This window comes from Oncorhynchus masou, chromosome 1 (genome assembly GCF_036934945.1).
Source record: "Oncorhynchus masou masou isolate Uvic2021 chromosome 1, UVic_Omas_1.1, whole genome shotgun sequence".
Taxonomy (NCBI): domain Eukaryota; kingdom Metazoa; phylum Chordata; class Actinopteri; order Salmoniformes; family Salmonidae; genus Oncorhynchus; species Oncorhynchus masou.
Genome location: NC_088212.1, coordinates 61279800 through 61296053, shown reverse-complemented (window position 1 = coordinate 61296053; position 16254 = coordinate 61279800). Strand labels below are relative to the sequence as shown.

The 16254-nt window shown below is 44.4% G+C and overlaps 1 protein-coding gene across 2 annotated transcripts in view; it reads right to left on the bottom strand.

Annotated features, from left to right (window-relative positions):
* The window catches only part of LOC135547531 (phosphorylase b kinase regulatory subunit beta-like), an 80108-nt gene that overhangs the window by 29705 nt on the left and 34149 nt on the right, over positions 1-16254 (bottom strand). For both annotated transcript variants that reach the window (XM_064976610.1, XM_064976619.1), the window contains 6 exons: positions 15242-15337; positions 14322-14519; positions 10277-10334; positions 9930-10007; positions 8812-8970; positions 8372-8466 (listed from right to left, as the gene is read on the bottom strand). In XM_064976610.1, coding sequence (XP_064832682.1) covers positions 8372-8466; positions 8812-8970; positions 9930-10007; positions 10277-10334; positions 14322-14519; positions 15242-15337 — 684 coding nt within the window. The remainder of the gene's footprint in view (positions 1-8371; positions 8467-8811; positions 8971-9929; positions 10008-10276; positions 10335-14321; positions 14520-15241; positions 15338-16254) is intronic.

Sequence of the window (16254 nt, the reverse complement as noted above, 5' to 3'; positions counted from 1 at the left end):
GAGAATTTGACACGCATTTCTCTCTCTCTCTCTCTCTCCCTCTCTCTCTCTCTCTTTCTCTCTCTCTCTCTCTTTCTCCCTCCCTCCCTCTCTCTCTCTCTCTCTCTCTCTCTCTCTCTCTCTCTCCTCCCTCTCTCCCTCCTCTCCCTCTCTCTCTCTCTCTCTCTCCCCTCCCTCCCTCCCTCCCTCCCTCCCTCCCTCTCTCTCCCTCCCTCCCTCCCTCCCTCCCTCCCTCCCTCCCTCCCCCCCCTCTCTCTCTCTCTCTCTCTCTCTCTCTCTCTCTCTCTCTCTCTCTGCTGCAGATATATTAGGTTTAGTCCGCAATCCTTATGACAAAAAAAAAATTCAATTTATATTAAGCTGAGCCCTATGAAAGCCTCCTTGAGCCTGGGCTTGTCAAACCTGGTGTATTTGATGTAATTCCCATTGAGATTCTGCTGGGGAGACTGGGAGAGATAGGCAGACCCGATTACCAAAGACTATGAACTGCTCTGTATGGGTGCTGCAGCTGCGTCACCCAGGGAGCGGACACACCAGCCCAGACACTCCTGAACATGCACTTGCCATGAAAATGCCGTCGTCTCTCCCCAATACAATAAAGCCCTCTAAGCTGACAGCGCCAGCCCACATTCAAGTACCGTTTTGCCATTATGGATTAAAGTCCTATTAAAATGGGGATGGAAAACGAGACTGACATGTCACCTATGTGGCAGTAATTGTCATAATAATGTCAAAGCCCTTTTCCCTTTTCCAGCTCGCCGCCCACAAGCCATTTCCTTGTTTGTTTGTAATGCACCGAGCCTGGTGTGCAGTAACATTGGCATGGCAACTGCAGCAGCACGAGCGAGTTAGGAGACCCCGTATGACTGTGCCATTTAAATGGGGTCTGCTCTGGCACATGTGACTGACCTGGCTCTAACCCCAGCACAGTGCTCATCATGACAGATAATTGATATGCCCAGACAGGGATGATGACACACAACTGTTGTTTTTACCCAAATAGAGACCTTTCTGATAAAGGGCACTGGGAGAGGGGGGGGGGGGCACACGATGGGCCACATTCAGCGAGACTCACAAAGATAATCACATTCAGCAGCATGGAACCCCATGATAAAAGATCAAACTGTGTTTGCCTGGCGAGGAGGTGGTCAACTTTGTAGATGCTTGCCTTTGGAAAGACAATGAAAGCCAAATTGGAAGTTCTCCTGCTCACAGCTCACTATCCATTAGTGGGCTCCCGAGTGCTTGAGACATATCACAACCGGCCCATAGGATGGTGCACAATTGTCCCAGCATTGTCTGGGTTTGGCCGGTGTAGGCCGTATTTGTAAATAAGAATTTGTTCCAAACCGATTCGCCTAGCTAAATAGAATGTTAAAATATTTTTTAAATGATGGCCAAAAAACCAGACAGGGAGCTGGGAAAAACCACTGGGCCAAATGTATAAAAAGACATTCATGCGGCTGTGATTTGGGACCGGAGCCTTGGAAAATTGCTAAAGCAGACGCTGTGATCAACTTTTGAAGTCACGTTAAGTGAGAGATGGCCTACTCGCTGTAGGTTCAGGTCACCGGCAATCTCTCCTGGGCTCTTGCTGTACTGAGCTGTCAGAGGGGGGTCCAACCCTGCTCTACTGTGCTGTCAGAGGGGGGCCCAGCCCTGCTCTAACTGTGCTGTCAGAGGGGGGTCCAGTCCTGCTCTACTGTGCTGTCAGAGGGGGGTCCAGCCCTGTTCTACTGTGCTGTCAGAGGGGGGTCCAGCCCTGTTCTACTGTGCTGTCAGAGGGGGGTCCAGCCCTGTTCTACTGTGCTGTCAGAAGGGGGTCCAGCCCTGCTCTACTGTTCTGTCAGAGGGGGGCCCAGCCCTGTTCTACTGTGCTGTCAGAGGGGGGTCCAGCCCTGTTCTACTGTGCTGTCAGAGGGGGGTCCAGCCCTGTCCTACTGTGCTGTCAGAGGGGGGCCCAGTCCTGTTCTACTGTGCTGTCAGAGGGGGGTCCAGCCCTGCTCTACTGTGCTGTCAGAGGGGAGCCCAGCTCTGCTCTACTGTGCTGTCAGAGGGGAGCCCAGCTCTGCTCTACTGTGCTGTCAGCGTGCCATTTGGCAGCCCTGTCCTGCTAATGAATATTATTTATCTTTGGATGCAAGGGAAAAATAACATCTGTTCACAACCATTCAGTATGTCACATCAAAAAAGGGAAGGAACATTGTCTGGATAATGCATATAAAATTGTGTCCTCAGAACAGCCTAATCTATGGCGAATTGAAATCCCTCTAAGGTTTGTTCTACTATGTTAAAACATGCAAATGTAGTCCCTGTGCCCAAGAACACTAAGGTAACCTGCCTAAATGACTACCGACAAGTAGCACTCACGTCTGTAGACATTAAATGCTTTGAAAGGCTGGTCATGGCTCACATAAACACCATTATCCCAGAAACCCACTCCAATTTGCATACCGCTCCAACATATCCACAGATGATGCAATCTCTATTGCACTCCACACTGCCCTTTCCCACCTAGACAAAAGGAACACCTATGTGAGAATGAATTAATTGACTACAGCTCAGCGTTCAACACCATAGTCCTCTCAAAGCTCATTACTAAGCTAAGGACCCTGGGACTAACCACCTCCCTCTGCAACTGGATCCTGGACTTCCTGATGGGTTGCCCCCAGGTGGTAAGGGTAGGTAGCAACACACCCGCAACGCTGATCCTCAACACGTGGACCCCTCAGGGGTGCGTGCTCAGTCCCCTACTGTACTTCCTGTTCACTCATGACTGCACGGCCAGGCACAACTCAAAAACCCTCATTAAATTAGCTGATGACACAAGTGGTAGGCCTGATCATCGACAACAACGAGACAGACTATAGAGAGGAGGTCAGAGACCTGACCGTGTGATGCGAGGACAACAACATCTCCCTCAAAGTGACCAAGACAAAGGAGATGATTGTGTACTATAGGAAAAGGAGGACCGAGCAAAAGATTTGGCATGGGTCCTCAGATCCTCAAAAGGCTTTACAGCTGCATCATCAAGAGCATCCTGGCTGCATTACTACGTGGTATGGCAACTGCTCGGCCTCGCCTCCAACCGCAAGGCACTACAGAGGGTAGTGCGTACGGCCCATTACATCACCGGGGCCAAGCTTCCTGCCATCCAGGACCGCTATACCAGGCGGTCAGAGGAAGACCCTAAAAATTGTCAAAGACTCCAGCCACCCTAGTCATAGACTGTTCTTTCTGCTACCGCATGGCAAGCGGTACCGGAGCCCCAAGTCTAGGTCTAAGAGGCTTCTACTAAACAGCTTTTACCCCCAAGCCATAAGACTCCTGAACGGCTAATCAAATGGCTACCCAGACTATTTGCATAAAAACATTGTTGGTTAAGGGCTTGTAAGTAAGCATTTCACAGTAAGGTCTGCACCTGTTGTATCTGGCGTATGTGATAAATACAATTTGAATACATTTTCCTTTGTTCTACAATGGATCTGAGAAGCCTTTCCCTTCATATGGTGACACAAAACAAACCTGTAGCATGGAACCCAGAATGCAGAAAAGGTATGAGCAAGGGGTTTAGAGTTTGACTTTCAAAAGCCTGGAAAGTTGGAAAAAGACATTCTGCGTTACTGTCGGGACTGTAAAATTAATTCCCCAACATCATTGTGCATTTAGTAGAGACACTAAAATCGACAACCTCAAATGCCTACCATGTTGCGCCTCTCTTTCTCTGAAGGGGCTTCTTTGTGCCTCATACCGTGATGGCCAATTGAAGCCCTCTCACCTTCAGACCTTATCACAGATGCAGGGCTGAGTGACAGCGCTGTGCTTTGGACATTTTCCATTAACCTTGTTCTGTGGCTCACAGAATCACTCAGTTAAAGAGAGAGCCGATCTGTTATGGGGACTAGAGCTATAAGGAATTGGCTGCCAGAGAGCAACTGTACAGTAAACGCATCCGATACTGTGACTAGGTGTGTGTGTGATGAGAGTATGTGTACGCGTGTAGAAAAGAGAGCGAAAGAAAAGAGAAATTACTTGTATTTATCTGCTCATTTCATTGGTGGTGGATGAGGCGAGTTCGCCCACAAAGTAAAGCCCTTTACATAAAACTCCAATGAATTATTATGTGTTTGAATGTGTCTTTGCGTGTATTTGTGTTCATATGTGTCCTTCTTTGACTCAGTATCACGGTGGTGAAAATCTGTGTCTGATTAGCTAATCTGGTGTATTTAATTAAATTTTTAATTTTACCTTTATTTAACCAGGCAAGTCAGTTAAGAACACATTCTTATTTTCAATGACGGCCTGGGAACAGTGGGTTAACTGCCTGTTCAGGGGCAGAACGACAGATTTGTACCTTGTCAGCTCGGGGGTTTGAACTCGCAACCTTCCGGTTACTAGTCCAACGCTCTAACCACTATACTTGTGTATTACGTGCATTGTGTATTACATGTTTGCTGGGCTTTGATGGTGTGTGTGTGTTTGTGAGTGGGTGGGTGGGTGTATATTTTAAGGCATATGGCTTAATGATATCTCCTCTCTGGCTTTTGTTCTGTGTTTATTTGGAGAGTGTTTCCTGAAGCTCCCTGGGGTGTCTTTGATCTGACTCAACCTCTGAGCCGAGCAAACGCGTCGCTTCTCATGTGGAACAAACCACAGTCAAGGAGCATTCATTTCACATTCTCCTCTTTTACGCTACTGCTACTCTCTGTTTATCATATATGCAGAGTCACTTTAACCATACCTACACGTACATACTACCTCAATTAGCCCGACAAACCGGTGAATGTAAATAGCCTCGCTACTGTTATAGCCTCGCTATTGTACAGTATATAGCCTCGCTACTGTACTGTTATGGCCTCGCTACTGTACTGTTATGGCCTCGCTACTGTACTGTTATAGCCTCGCTACTGTACTGTTATAGCCTCACTACTGTACTGTTATAGCCTCACTACTGTACTGTTATAGCCTCACTACTGTACTGTTATAGCCTCGCTATTGTACAGTATATAGCCTCGCTACTGTACTGATATAGCCTCGCTACTGTACTGATATAGCCTCGCTGCTGTACTGTTATAGCCTCGCTGCTGTACTGTTATAGCCTCACTACTGTATTGTTATAGCCTCACTACTGTACTGTTATAGCCTCACTACTGTACTGTTATAGCCTCGCTACTGTACAGTATATAGCCTCGTTACTGTACTGTTATAGCCTCGCTACTGTACCGTTATAGCCTCGCTACTGTACTGTTATAGCCTCACTACTGTACTGTTATAGCCTCGCTATTGTACAGTATATAGCCTCGCTACTGTACTGTTATAGACTCGCTGCTGTACTGTTATAGCCTCGCTGCTGTACTGTTATAGCCTCACTACTGTACTGTTATAGCCTCACTACTGTACTGTTATAGCCTCACTACTGTACTGTTATAGCCTCGCTGCTGTACTGTTATAGCCTCACTACTGTACTGTTATAGCCTCACTACTGTACTGTTATAGCCTCACTACTGTACTGTTATAGCCTCACTACTGTACTGTTATAGCCTCACTGCTGTACTGTTATAGCCTCACTACTGTACTGTTATAGCCTCACTACTGTACTGTTATAGCCTCACTGCTGTACTGTTATAGCCTCACTACTGTTATTTTTCACTGTTTGTTTTTTTATTTCTTTACTTATCTATTGTTCACCTAATACCTATTTTTTACTTAAAAATTGCACTGTTGGTTAGAGCCTGTAAGTAAGCATTTCACTGTAAGGTAACACCTGTTGTATTCGGCGCACGTGACAAATAAACTTTGATTTGATCTAATGGTTTCTAAATACTAAACTACACAGACACACACACACACACACACACACACACACACACACACACACACACACACACACACACACACACACACACACACACACACACACACACACACACACACACACACACACACACACACAGGGAGATGTGGGTCTAATGCTTACTGGGCCTGACATTCTGGGAATTGCATAAAATATATACACCACCAAAAATAATGTACTATTTGTATTGGTTAATAAAAATTTAACACACAGTATACGGGCTCTGGGAATTTCATGACATTTCATTTCAGAGCTGCTGTGCATACAAAATTGCACTATATTCTTCTAATATATAGAGCACTAACGTTACATAAATAAGACGTGTACTACGTGAATCCCATTCTCTCGTGAATTACCTAGAAGTTCTCAGGGCATCACCTAGATTTGTTACCACATTACACATGTAATGCATAGCATCGGGCTTGCTGACCTGTCCAATCTAAATGTAACCCCACTCGTCATTCTAATGACGAGGGGTCCTGTGTGGCTCAGTCGGTAGAGCATGGCGCTTGCAACGCCAAGCGTCGTGGGTTCGTTTCCCACTGGGGCCACCCATATGCAAAAGTAGTGGCCCCAGCCGACTTGTAAGTCGCTTTGGACAAAAGCGTCTGCTAAATGGGATATATTTTTATTTTATATTTTTATTCTATTCGCAGCACAGCAGAATCTAGCTGCACTGCCCTCTTCCATTCGGGAACAATTTAGCAGGTCCAGTCTAATGTATCATGGAATGGTCTTAGGTAGAGTGTACCTGTAAGTGCATTGCAGACATGATGATGCAAAGTAGATCAGAGAAATGGGAACACAAATCAACCATAGATCCCATGTGAAAGCGCAGCGCGCCCTCGCACGCAGGCACCGCCCCCCCACAGACCAAAGGGTTAGTGATGGAAAGGCAACGAGACAGCCGCTCCACGCGCTTGTGTACATTACGCAATCCCCTCCCATCGTGCCCTCTCCCCCGTTCCACCGAGAAAGGCTTGAGACGGTACTGTCGCGCCAACCGCTCCAGGGTGAGCTGCTTAGCTGAGCATTTGCATCATGAATAAAACAACAAACCTGCTTTTCCACTGAGGTGAGACAGACTGTAGATTCCTGCAGGAGGAAAGGTACACGGAAGATAAATGATGTAGACTCCTGATCTCTCTCCCTCCCATTGATTTTTAACTCTCTTTTGAGCCTTGACCATTTCAACACGGGTTTGGAATAACACATCAAAGTTTGTCCTAGAACATCCAAACATGACATCCGAATCAATGAAATTATAGAATGACGCAGACTCATGTATGTATACACGCAGAGGGGGTACAGTAGTCTGCAGTAGTTTCCTTATAGCAGGAGAATTATTTAAGCAAGGTCTGAGGAGGTGTGGTATATGGGCGATATACCATGGCTAAGGGCTGTCTTTACGCATGACGCAACGCCTGGATACAGCCCTTAGCCGTGGTATATTGGCCATGTATCACACCTCCTCAGACCTTGCTTAAATAATTCTCCTGCTATAAGGGAACTACTGCAGACTACTGTACCCCCTCTGCGTGTATACATACATGAGTCTGCGTCATTCTATATATCATTGATTCGGATGTCTGTGTTCTAATTTATAAATTGATCGCCAACATCATTCGAACAGTAAACAAGTTATTTTGATTCATACCCTGGGTATATTGTCTACACATGGCTGGAATGCCGTTTCAGTCAATCAGCATCCAGGACGCAAACTACACGGTTTCTAAAGAGAATTATAGCAGAGAGGGAGAGGCGAAGCGAGAGGCTTTACTCCGCCCAAACTCTGTCCACATTAAGCAGATCATTAGTTATTAAGCAAGTGAGGAGTTTTTGAATGGGGGGCAATGAGAGAGGGTAGAATTTAGTCAAGTTAAAAATTATACGTGACGCTTATTTGATCTCATAGAAGTTTTGAAATGTTAAGAGTGTACTGATATACACTGAGTGTACAAAACATTCCGAACACCTTCCTAATAGTGAGTTGCACCCATCCCCCTTTTGCTCTCAGAACAACCTCAATTCGTCAGGGCATGAATTCTACAAGGTGTCGAAAGCATTCCACAGGGATGCTGGCCCATGTTAACTCCAATGCTTCCCACAGTTATGTCAAGTTGGTTGGATGTCCTTTGGGTGGTGGATCATTCTTGATACACGGGAAACTGTTGAGCGTGTAAAACACTTTATATTTGAGTTGTCACTGTTGAAATTCGAGGCCGTCTATGCATATTCATGAGGCTAAGCACTCACTCTCCATTGGATACAAGCGGTTGACGTCAACACTCCTCATCAAATATTTTTTTTTAAGTATTCAAATAACCAGATGTATCAACCAATTCAAAGTGAGAAACAAGCGGGAGCTTGACAGCCTGCCATTCTGATCTGTGGACAACGAATCCCATTGTTAAGGCGGAGACACAAGCATCTTGTCATTATATCTAGTATCTCTGATTGTAGTGATGGCCAAACACGGCTGATCATAGGATGGTCACATGGGAATGGGAGTCTAACCTGATTGGAGAATCTCATGCTGACGTTCCTCTGATCCTGTCGGGGTACGTAGCGTTTGATGGGGTCGATGTCTTGAGGGCTGATCAGCTCATCCACTGGAAAAGAGACATGGCAGAATGGAGGGGTGAACACACAGAGAGCACACTAAAGGTTCCAACTGATACACTGGACATACACCCCATAAAATGACCTTTCCTTACAAAAGTCCTTACTTTGTAATGAGAACCCATTAACCTGTGAGCAACTTCACAAACATACAGCAAATACATATCTTGAACTGAATATCTGAACTCCGTAACCTCTGCAGTCTGACGTGACAACAGTATAGTGAACACCCCAGCGAGCATGCTCTATAGAGAATACCTCTCCAGCCAGCGGTCAGAGAAGGTATTTGACAGTGAGGTGAGGTCAGTGAAGAGAAGACAGACAGAGAGACTGACCCAGCAGCCTGGCGATGTTGAAGAGGGCCTGGCCCCACAGGAACAGCATGCCATCTTGGCCCGTGTTGGCAGGGAAACGCTTCTGGCTCCCGTGCTTCTTCTGCTCCGCCACCACAAAGTCGGCAGGTACGCGGTAGTACTTCGGGATGACAGCATGGCCTGATCCACGACACACAGGACGGAAATAGATACACTTTACGGTGCTGGGTGATTACAAACATGTCGAATAGAAGGCACTAATGGAATTGCCAGGAGGTTGATACATCGAAAGGAGTGCAGTTTATGTGTCTGCTGCTCAGGAGAAAGGAGTGGGAGTTATCTATTCAAAGGTATCTTAGCAGACACACGTGAAGAAATGTCACATTTCCAAGAAAGAACGCACCGGGAGTACAATATTTTTTCTGCATAACAAACGCAAAGACACCAGAAAGCCAAAGGAGGTGACAACTCTGTCTGCAACCACTGAGAAGTATTCCTGAAGCAACATGCATCCTTCAGAGGCTATTGGCTCCCGAGTCTTTTAATGTGGTTTCTTAACTGAGGAAAAATACAGCTTTGTGTGAAGGCTAATATAAAAAACGAGCTCCTTGAAATATGAGAACAGCTTCCGTGCACTCAGCATGTGGGAGATTAATATGGATATTGTATTAAGTGTAATATGAAAATAACAGTAATCTTCACAACCAAAATGTATGTGCATTTCTCAAAGACTCCCACGGATGCCAGCATGAATGTGTATGTGAGAGGGACTAATAAGTGTTTCCCCTATATTCATTTAGCAGCGGTGGCCCACCACTGCTGAATTGTTGCCACCGCCGCAAAACAAAATCCGATGTCATTTTTAGCAATATAAATATACCTGCCGAGACACGCTTTTAAATTGATAGACGTTGGCTCGAACAGCTAGCATGTCATTGTGCTAACGCTAGTAGCAATACACCCCCCCCCCCACCCCCAACCTTACCACCACTGCTGAAAAAAGACCTAGGGGAAACACTGCTAGAGTAATTGAGTGTGTGTGTGTGTGTGTGTGTGTGCATGTGTGTGGCAATGTGTGGGTGTGTATGTGTACAGTAGTTCCATAAGAATACAGATCCCGAACGGAGGAGGAAACTCACCATCAAAAGATTGAAAGATGATAGGCGTTAACAGGTCTTGGTATTCTTTGACTTGGGCGTTGTTCCCCCTGAAGACTCCTGGAAATCAAATACAGACAATAAAATGGCAAAAAGGTGTCAGATATTCAAGTTCTATGTAACCCAAATACTCAAATCAAATGTTATGTCACACGCGCCAAATATAACAGGTAACCTTACAGTGAAATGCTTACTTACAAGCCCTTGCACAAAAATGCAGCAAAGAAAGTATTTATTAAAATAAACTGAAGTACAAAACAAATAAAATGAAAATGAAAAAATAATAAAAAATAATAACAATCACATGTTATTATATTAACATCACATACCATCAATCATCATGAAGATGAAAAATATGGGAAACTCGCATTCAATGCCATCAAAAAGCTGAAAGAGAAGAGAACATTTTATTTTCATAAAAGTGTCTTTGAAGAAATGAAAAAGCCATAACACAGAGGTCACTAGTTTCCTAACCTGAAAGAGAAATACACATGGTGCACTCATCTCTACACATGGTGCATTCATCTCTACACATGGTGCATTCATCTCTACACATGGTGCATTCATCTCTACACATGGTGCATTCATCTCTACACATGGTGCATTCATCTCTACACATGGTGCACTCATCTCTACACATGGTGCATTCATCTCTACACATGGTGCACTCATCTCTACACATGGTGCACTCATCTCTACACATGGTGCATTCATCTCTACACATGGTGCATTCATCTCTAAATCTATCGCTGTGTGTCAGTGGATGCATATGGATTACAATAGAAATGCTCAGACACCAACAATCCTTTTCGTCAGCTTTTATAAAGAATGCAGCAAGTAGCAAGTGATGGCCTGTCCCAAAACACACACTTAAAACACCTGTTAACAGGTGACGACTGGTGAGTTTGTTTTCCAATTGTAACAGTTTAACAGAGGTAAAAACACTTACTTCTGGAGATGCTATCGGAGTCCCAGCCAACCAGAAACGACATTACATAGCTTTAGACGTCTCCCCTCACCACCCACCCCTATGCCCATAAATCATCTGGGGTTGAAATGAAAAAGAAACTAGCCAAATTGTAGACACGTTTGTAAAGCAAAACAGCAATTGATTCATTTCAATAATTCCAAAGAGAAATTTCAACAGTAACTGTGAGGATGTAATAAGTCTTCAGTCCTTTTGTTGTTGTTGGTATGAATCATTTGTCAGATGGTGTCCTTGGTTGTATTTTCGTGTAGCATTCACAAACCAAAGGTAACATAAATAATGTAAACTTAGTGGATCAATTACCCGAGGACACACTAAAAGAACACAATGAAACAGACCCAAGGATATATCTGCATTACCGAACCACCCTTCTTGAAATTGACTAGCTCTCAGACAGTCACCTAAGGGCTCTTTTTGGGACCAAAGCAGCACCTCACTTTCGTGATATGCCTGGCTTCCCTGCCTTCTGAGAGAGGAGCACAACATCTCCCAACCCTCCTGAAACGTAATTAAGACTTTGTTATCGCCGTCTCCCATCTCTGCAGACAATCTCCATGGCAATAGGAGATAAGAGAGAGAGGCTACAACATAATGAAATAAAGGATGTTAATTGGAGTGGTCACACATCATTTCCCGGCCTGTAGTTTGGCTGTTATAGCAGAGATGACAGGGACTGCTCCAGCCATCACTCCATCAAATTAAAAGAATCTAGCATATGATTCCCACAACCATGTCTATTCTCCATCTGTATTCTTGTATTCTGTTATCAGCTTTACCAAAGCTATGTTGCATACCATACTGTGAGTTGTTCGTCATTGCTCAAGGGTTAGGCTGACACAGCTGGGTTATGCTAGTGTGTGAGTGTGTGTGTGTGTGTGTGTGTGTGTGTGTGTGTGTGTGTGTGTGTGTGTGTGTGTTGACTTGCGTCTGTGCCAGTAGAGATAAGGTACAAAATGGTGGAGATATTTAATAAAATGCTACAGGGGTGGAGAGACCAATCACTGAGGCCTACTTGGGCAGTAAACACCAGCTATCCCAGGAGCTTTCTGCCTCAGCTATTCCACAGACTGTAAAACTCTATATTGTTCGACAGGATGCACTGCTTCACTTGGAATAGGTAACATTACAGGATTTCAAAACTCTTTTAACAAGTTATGTGTCTTCAAATTGAATAAACCTGCAATCAATGCCTTCCCACCTGAAACAGCATATTGCAGATAAAGAATATGATGTACAACTTCCATTCTGATCCAATACACTCACATGTGACTTCTAGCTTTTTGAGTGGGCAGTAAGAAGAGGTTGTGCATGTGCATAGAACCATACAATCCTAGAATGTTATGTAATGGCCTACTGCATTACTTACCGTAATGGATGAGATTTCAAAATGATTTATCACATGAGGCATTTTATAGTGTAATATCCAGCTTCCAATTAAGAAATGGGTTGACTGGGACCTGTTGATTGCACCTCTACATCCTATAATGAAACTTTAAAGTTTAGTGGCTCAGATTATTCCCATATTACCTCCCTTTGTGTTTCCCCCTGTTGAATCCAAGCTCATTAATTCTGGGAGGTCAGTGCTGCGGCTAATGCAATGATTTGCTCAGTGTTAAGTAGCTGCCCTGCTCCAAATTCACACTCTGCAGGCACAGCAGCTAATCCTGAAGTTAATATGCCTTCAGTTGGGATTTATCAACGGCAGAGCAGACACAATTGTGTGGCTTCTGTCGTAGGAAAACAAAAAAACTGGGTAAACCCTTTACACTCGTATCCGCATACGGGTTGACAATGGTAGATTTGGGCACTGATAAGCGTCTAAATTGGAACGCTATGGTAGCCTAGTGGTTAGAGCGTTGAGCCAGTAACCGAAAGGTTGCTGGATCGAATCCCTGAGCTGACAAGGTACAAATCTGTTGTTCTGCCCCCGAGCAAGGCTTTCGGTTACTGACCTAATGCTCTACCACAGCCACTGTGTTCCAAGGCAGTTATTTGTCTGTACGTTTGTTTATGTGTAACTCTGTGTTGTTTTTGTCGCACTGCTTTGCTTTATCTTGGCCAGGTCACAGTTGTAAATTAGAACTTGTTCTCAACTGGCCTACCTGGTTAAATAAAGGTGAAATATTTAATATATATACATTAAATAAACACTGTTGAGGATTATAAGAAATACCGCTTTGATGTCAAGACAGGCAATCCAAAACACCTCCGAGTCCACTTCACATTTCCATCTCATAAAACTCATGTAATATGTAGTGTCAACATTTACAATTACCATGTTTGATGTGCAGTTAGAAGATGACGTGGTGTTATATCCTGGGTTGTCTTGAACAGAATGATCCTGTTTGTTGTTTTGTGAAGAAACTTTGCCCGCGGACCACGCATCTGAATGCATCCCGCGTCTCCATTCAATGCACACCAAAATTACCATCTGATTCTCTGAATTCCCTAGTATTTGTATTTGTAGTGAAAGCCTAAGACTTTAAGATCATATTTAATAATTTAGCTTTGGCAGTAGAACAAGCTTTCAAATGATGCCAACCTGACCCAGATTGCGATGTATAATGGATTTTAATTGTGTAAAGGCCGGTGGGGATGCAGGGCTGTGCTCCAAAGAAAGCAACAAGTGTCCTTGTTCTAGCTCCTTAACGGCACAGCTGGGAGAGATCAAAATAGCACCTTATAGTTGAAGACTCTTCTTTAAGTCATAAAAGTGCATTGAAATTACTTAGGAACTGTGTACACTTTGGAGAGGTGTGTCCCCACTTGGAAACACATTAGACCTCTCACTCAAACCCTTGTCAAATTTTCAAAAGAATCTTCATGTTACTGAATGTATCCAAAGTATTTTCAGATTTGTTATGAACAAATGCAGCGAAAAGTACAGTAAATATAAAATGAACATAAAATCAAGTGTAATGTTTGGATTCACTCGTGTCAGGTGAACTGTTGTGTCCTCACCTTTAGTCTAATAATTTTCCCATAATTTCCTGTTCCCTTCTAATTTCTGTCATTGTTACAGTGGGGCAAAATTTGCAAATAAATTTATAAAAAATCCTACAATGTGATTTTCTGGAAATGTTTCTTCTCATTTTGTCTGTCATAGTTGAAGTGTACCTATGATGAAAATTACAGGCCTCTCATCTTTTTAAGTGGGAGAACTTGCACTATTGGTGGCTGACTAAATACTTTTTTGCCCCACTGTCTGCATATGCTTTCTATATTTCTTATGTAAGAAACATTTCAATTTAGCCCTATCCATAATAGGCCAATTCCCACGAGTGTAAGGGGTTTTAAGAGCTGAATTGGAAAGAGTCAAGTCACTGTAGAGCATATTAGTCATCACAATCAGTGTGTAGGGTTGGCTTTTAAACTAAACCACAGACCTTCATCTCAGCCGGTTTGTAGTGTCTCCTGTTCTTGTCCTCATTGGCGGTCCTGTAGCCGTCACGCAGGAAGCGCTTGAAGCCATACTTCCCCTTTAGCTTGCGCACCACCTTGTCCAGGGTCTGACTGTAGAGGGCGTCGTCATCCACAGCGAACGCAGGGTAGCTGATGCAGGGCAGGAGGGCAGCGTCCGTATTCTGTATTGGGGTTCAAAGGGGGTTTCAAAATGTGTAACATTTAAACAGATGCCAGCTTTTGATAATTTCCTAAGTAAACCCTTCACCCCCATGTGCCAGCTGTCTCCAGGCAGTTAGTAAAGGGTTAAGAGACTAAGGGACCCTCTCTCTCTCTCTCTCTCTCTCTCTGCTAATGGCCACTTTTCAACATTAAAGAGGCTGACATTTAATAACATATTAGTCAGAGACTCATATATAATTAAGATGCTCAACGTTTTACTTGCATAAGCCTTGTACTGTACTCCCTTCATCCCTTCACCTCCTTCTACCGCAGCCTCTCTCTCACTCCATCCCCACCTCTCTCTCACTCCATCCCCACTTCTCTCTCACTCCATCCCCACTTCTCTCTCACTCCATCCCCACCTCTCTCTCACTCCATCCCCACTTCTCTCTCACTCCATCCCCACCTCTCTCTCACTCCATCCCCACCTCTCTCTCACTCCATCCCCACTTCTCTCTCCCATTAGCCCACGTTGTAGCTCCAATGCATTTCTTCCATTTCCCCTAATTAAACCAATTCATGTACAGGAGCACTTTTCTGTCTAGTTGCTCTTACTACCGAAGAAAAATGATTATTCCTCTCTTTACTGGTGAACTGGGAGATTGGACTGGTCACTGAGCCAATACATCATAATGGCACAGAGTGGTATTTAGTAATGAGTGGTTTAATTATCTTTACTCACGTGGGACCTGGATTCTCTGGGTAGGAGGGAGGACAGTGTCTGTCTGTTCCTGTTGTGGGCATCCAGGTCCACGAAGATGACAGACCAAGAGCAACCCTGCAGAACAACAGAGATGACAAGAGTCATGTTCACTGGTGGTTGTTAAGGTTGATGTGGGTCAGACGAGGTCTGACACTGTTTCGTTGTGGATGAAAATTGTAGCGCTTCCGTATTGTCACGATGCAAGATTCAACGTAGCCTGCATGCTACCATGTTTGGACATGATGCATTTGGCGAACCTGTTCGAACACCGAATTTTCACAGGCAATCAGAACTCAAAACATCTAGGACATATTTATATTTATTCCCTTTTCGAGCAACCATTTGTTTCCGTCCATGCCTTTGAACAGTGCCACTAGTGAGCCATGCGACTGCAGGGCATGGATGGCAGCTACTGGCTGTTCCCAGCATGTCCTGATATAGGCCTGTCGCACTGCAGCTGTCACCACCACTTCCACTAGCTCTCTGAAAAGAAGCCTTAATATGCAGGAAACAACATCAAATGTCACAACCATGAACACAAGCATTTCGCTACACCCGCAATAACATCTGCTAAATATGTGTGTGACCAACACCATTTGATATGATTTGATTTTGACAGTCGCTCACGCACGGACACACGTACCGACATGCGCGCACACACACACACACACTCACACACACACACCACATTCTCTACATGGCAGAAGACCTGTTTGTTTATGTTACTGTGAATTCAGCTCGGAGGATGAAGTGCTGGCCACTAACCATTTAAATGAAAGCCACACACTCAAAGCCTCCAACATCTCACCTGCCGCCTCTGCAGAGCAAAACCAGCTTTGAAAGCAACAATATTATAACCTTATTCTTACAAAAGACCCAATATTGCACAACCATTTGATATTTTGGGGTACAAAGCTAAAAAAGCATTGTGTTTTTCTATGCTTTGAGCACAGTGCGGGGGCACTCCAACCATGAAGGGCCATCCAATCACC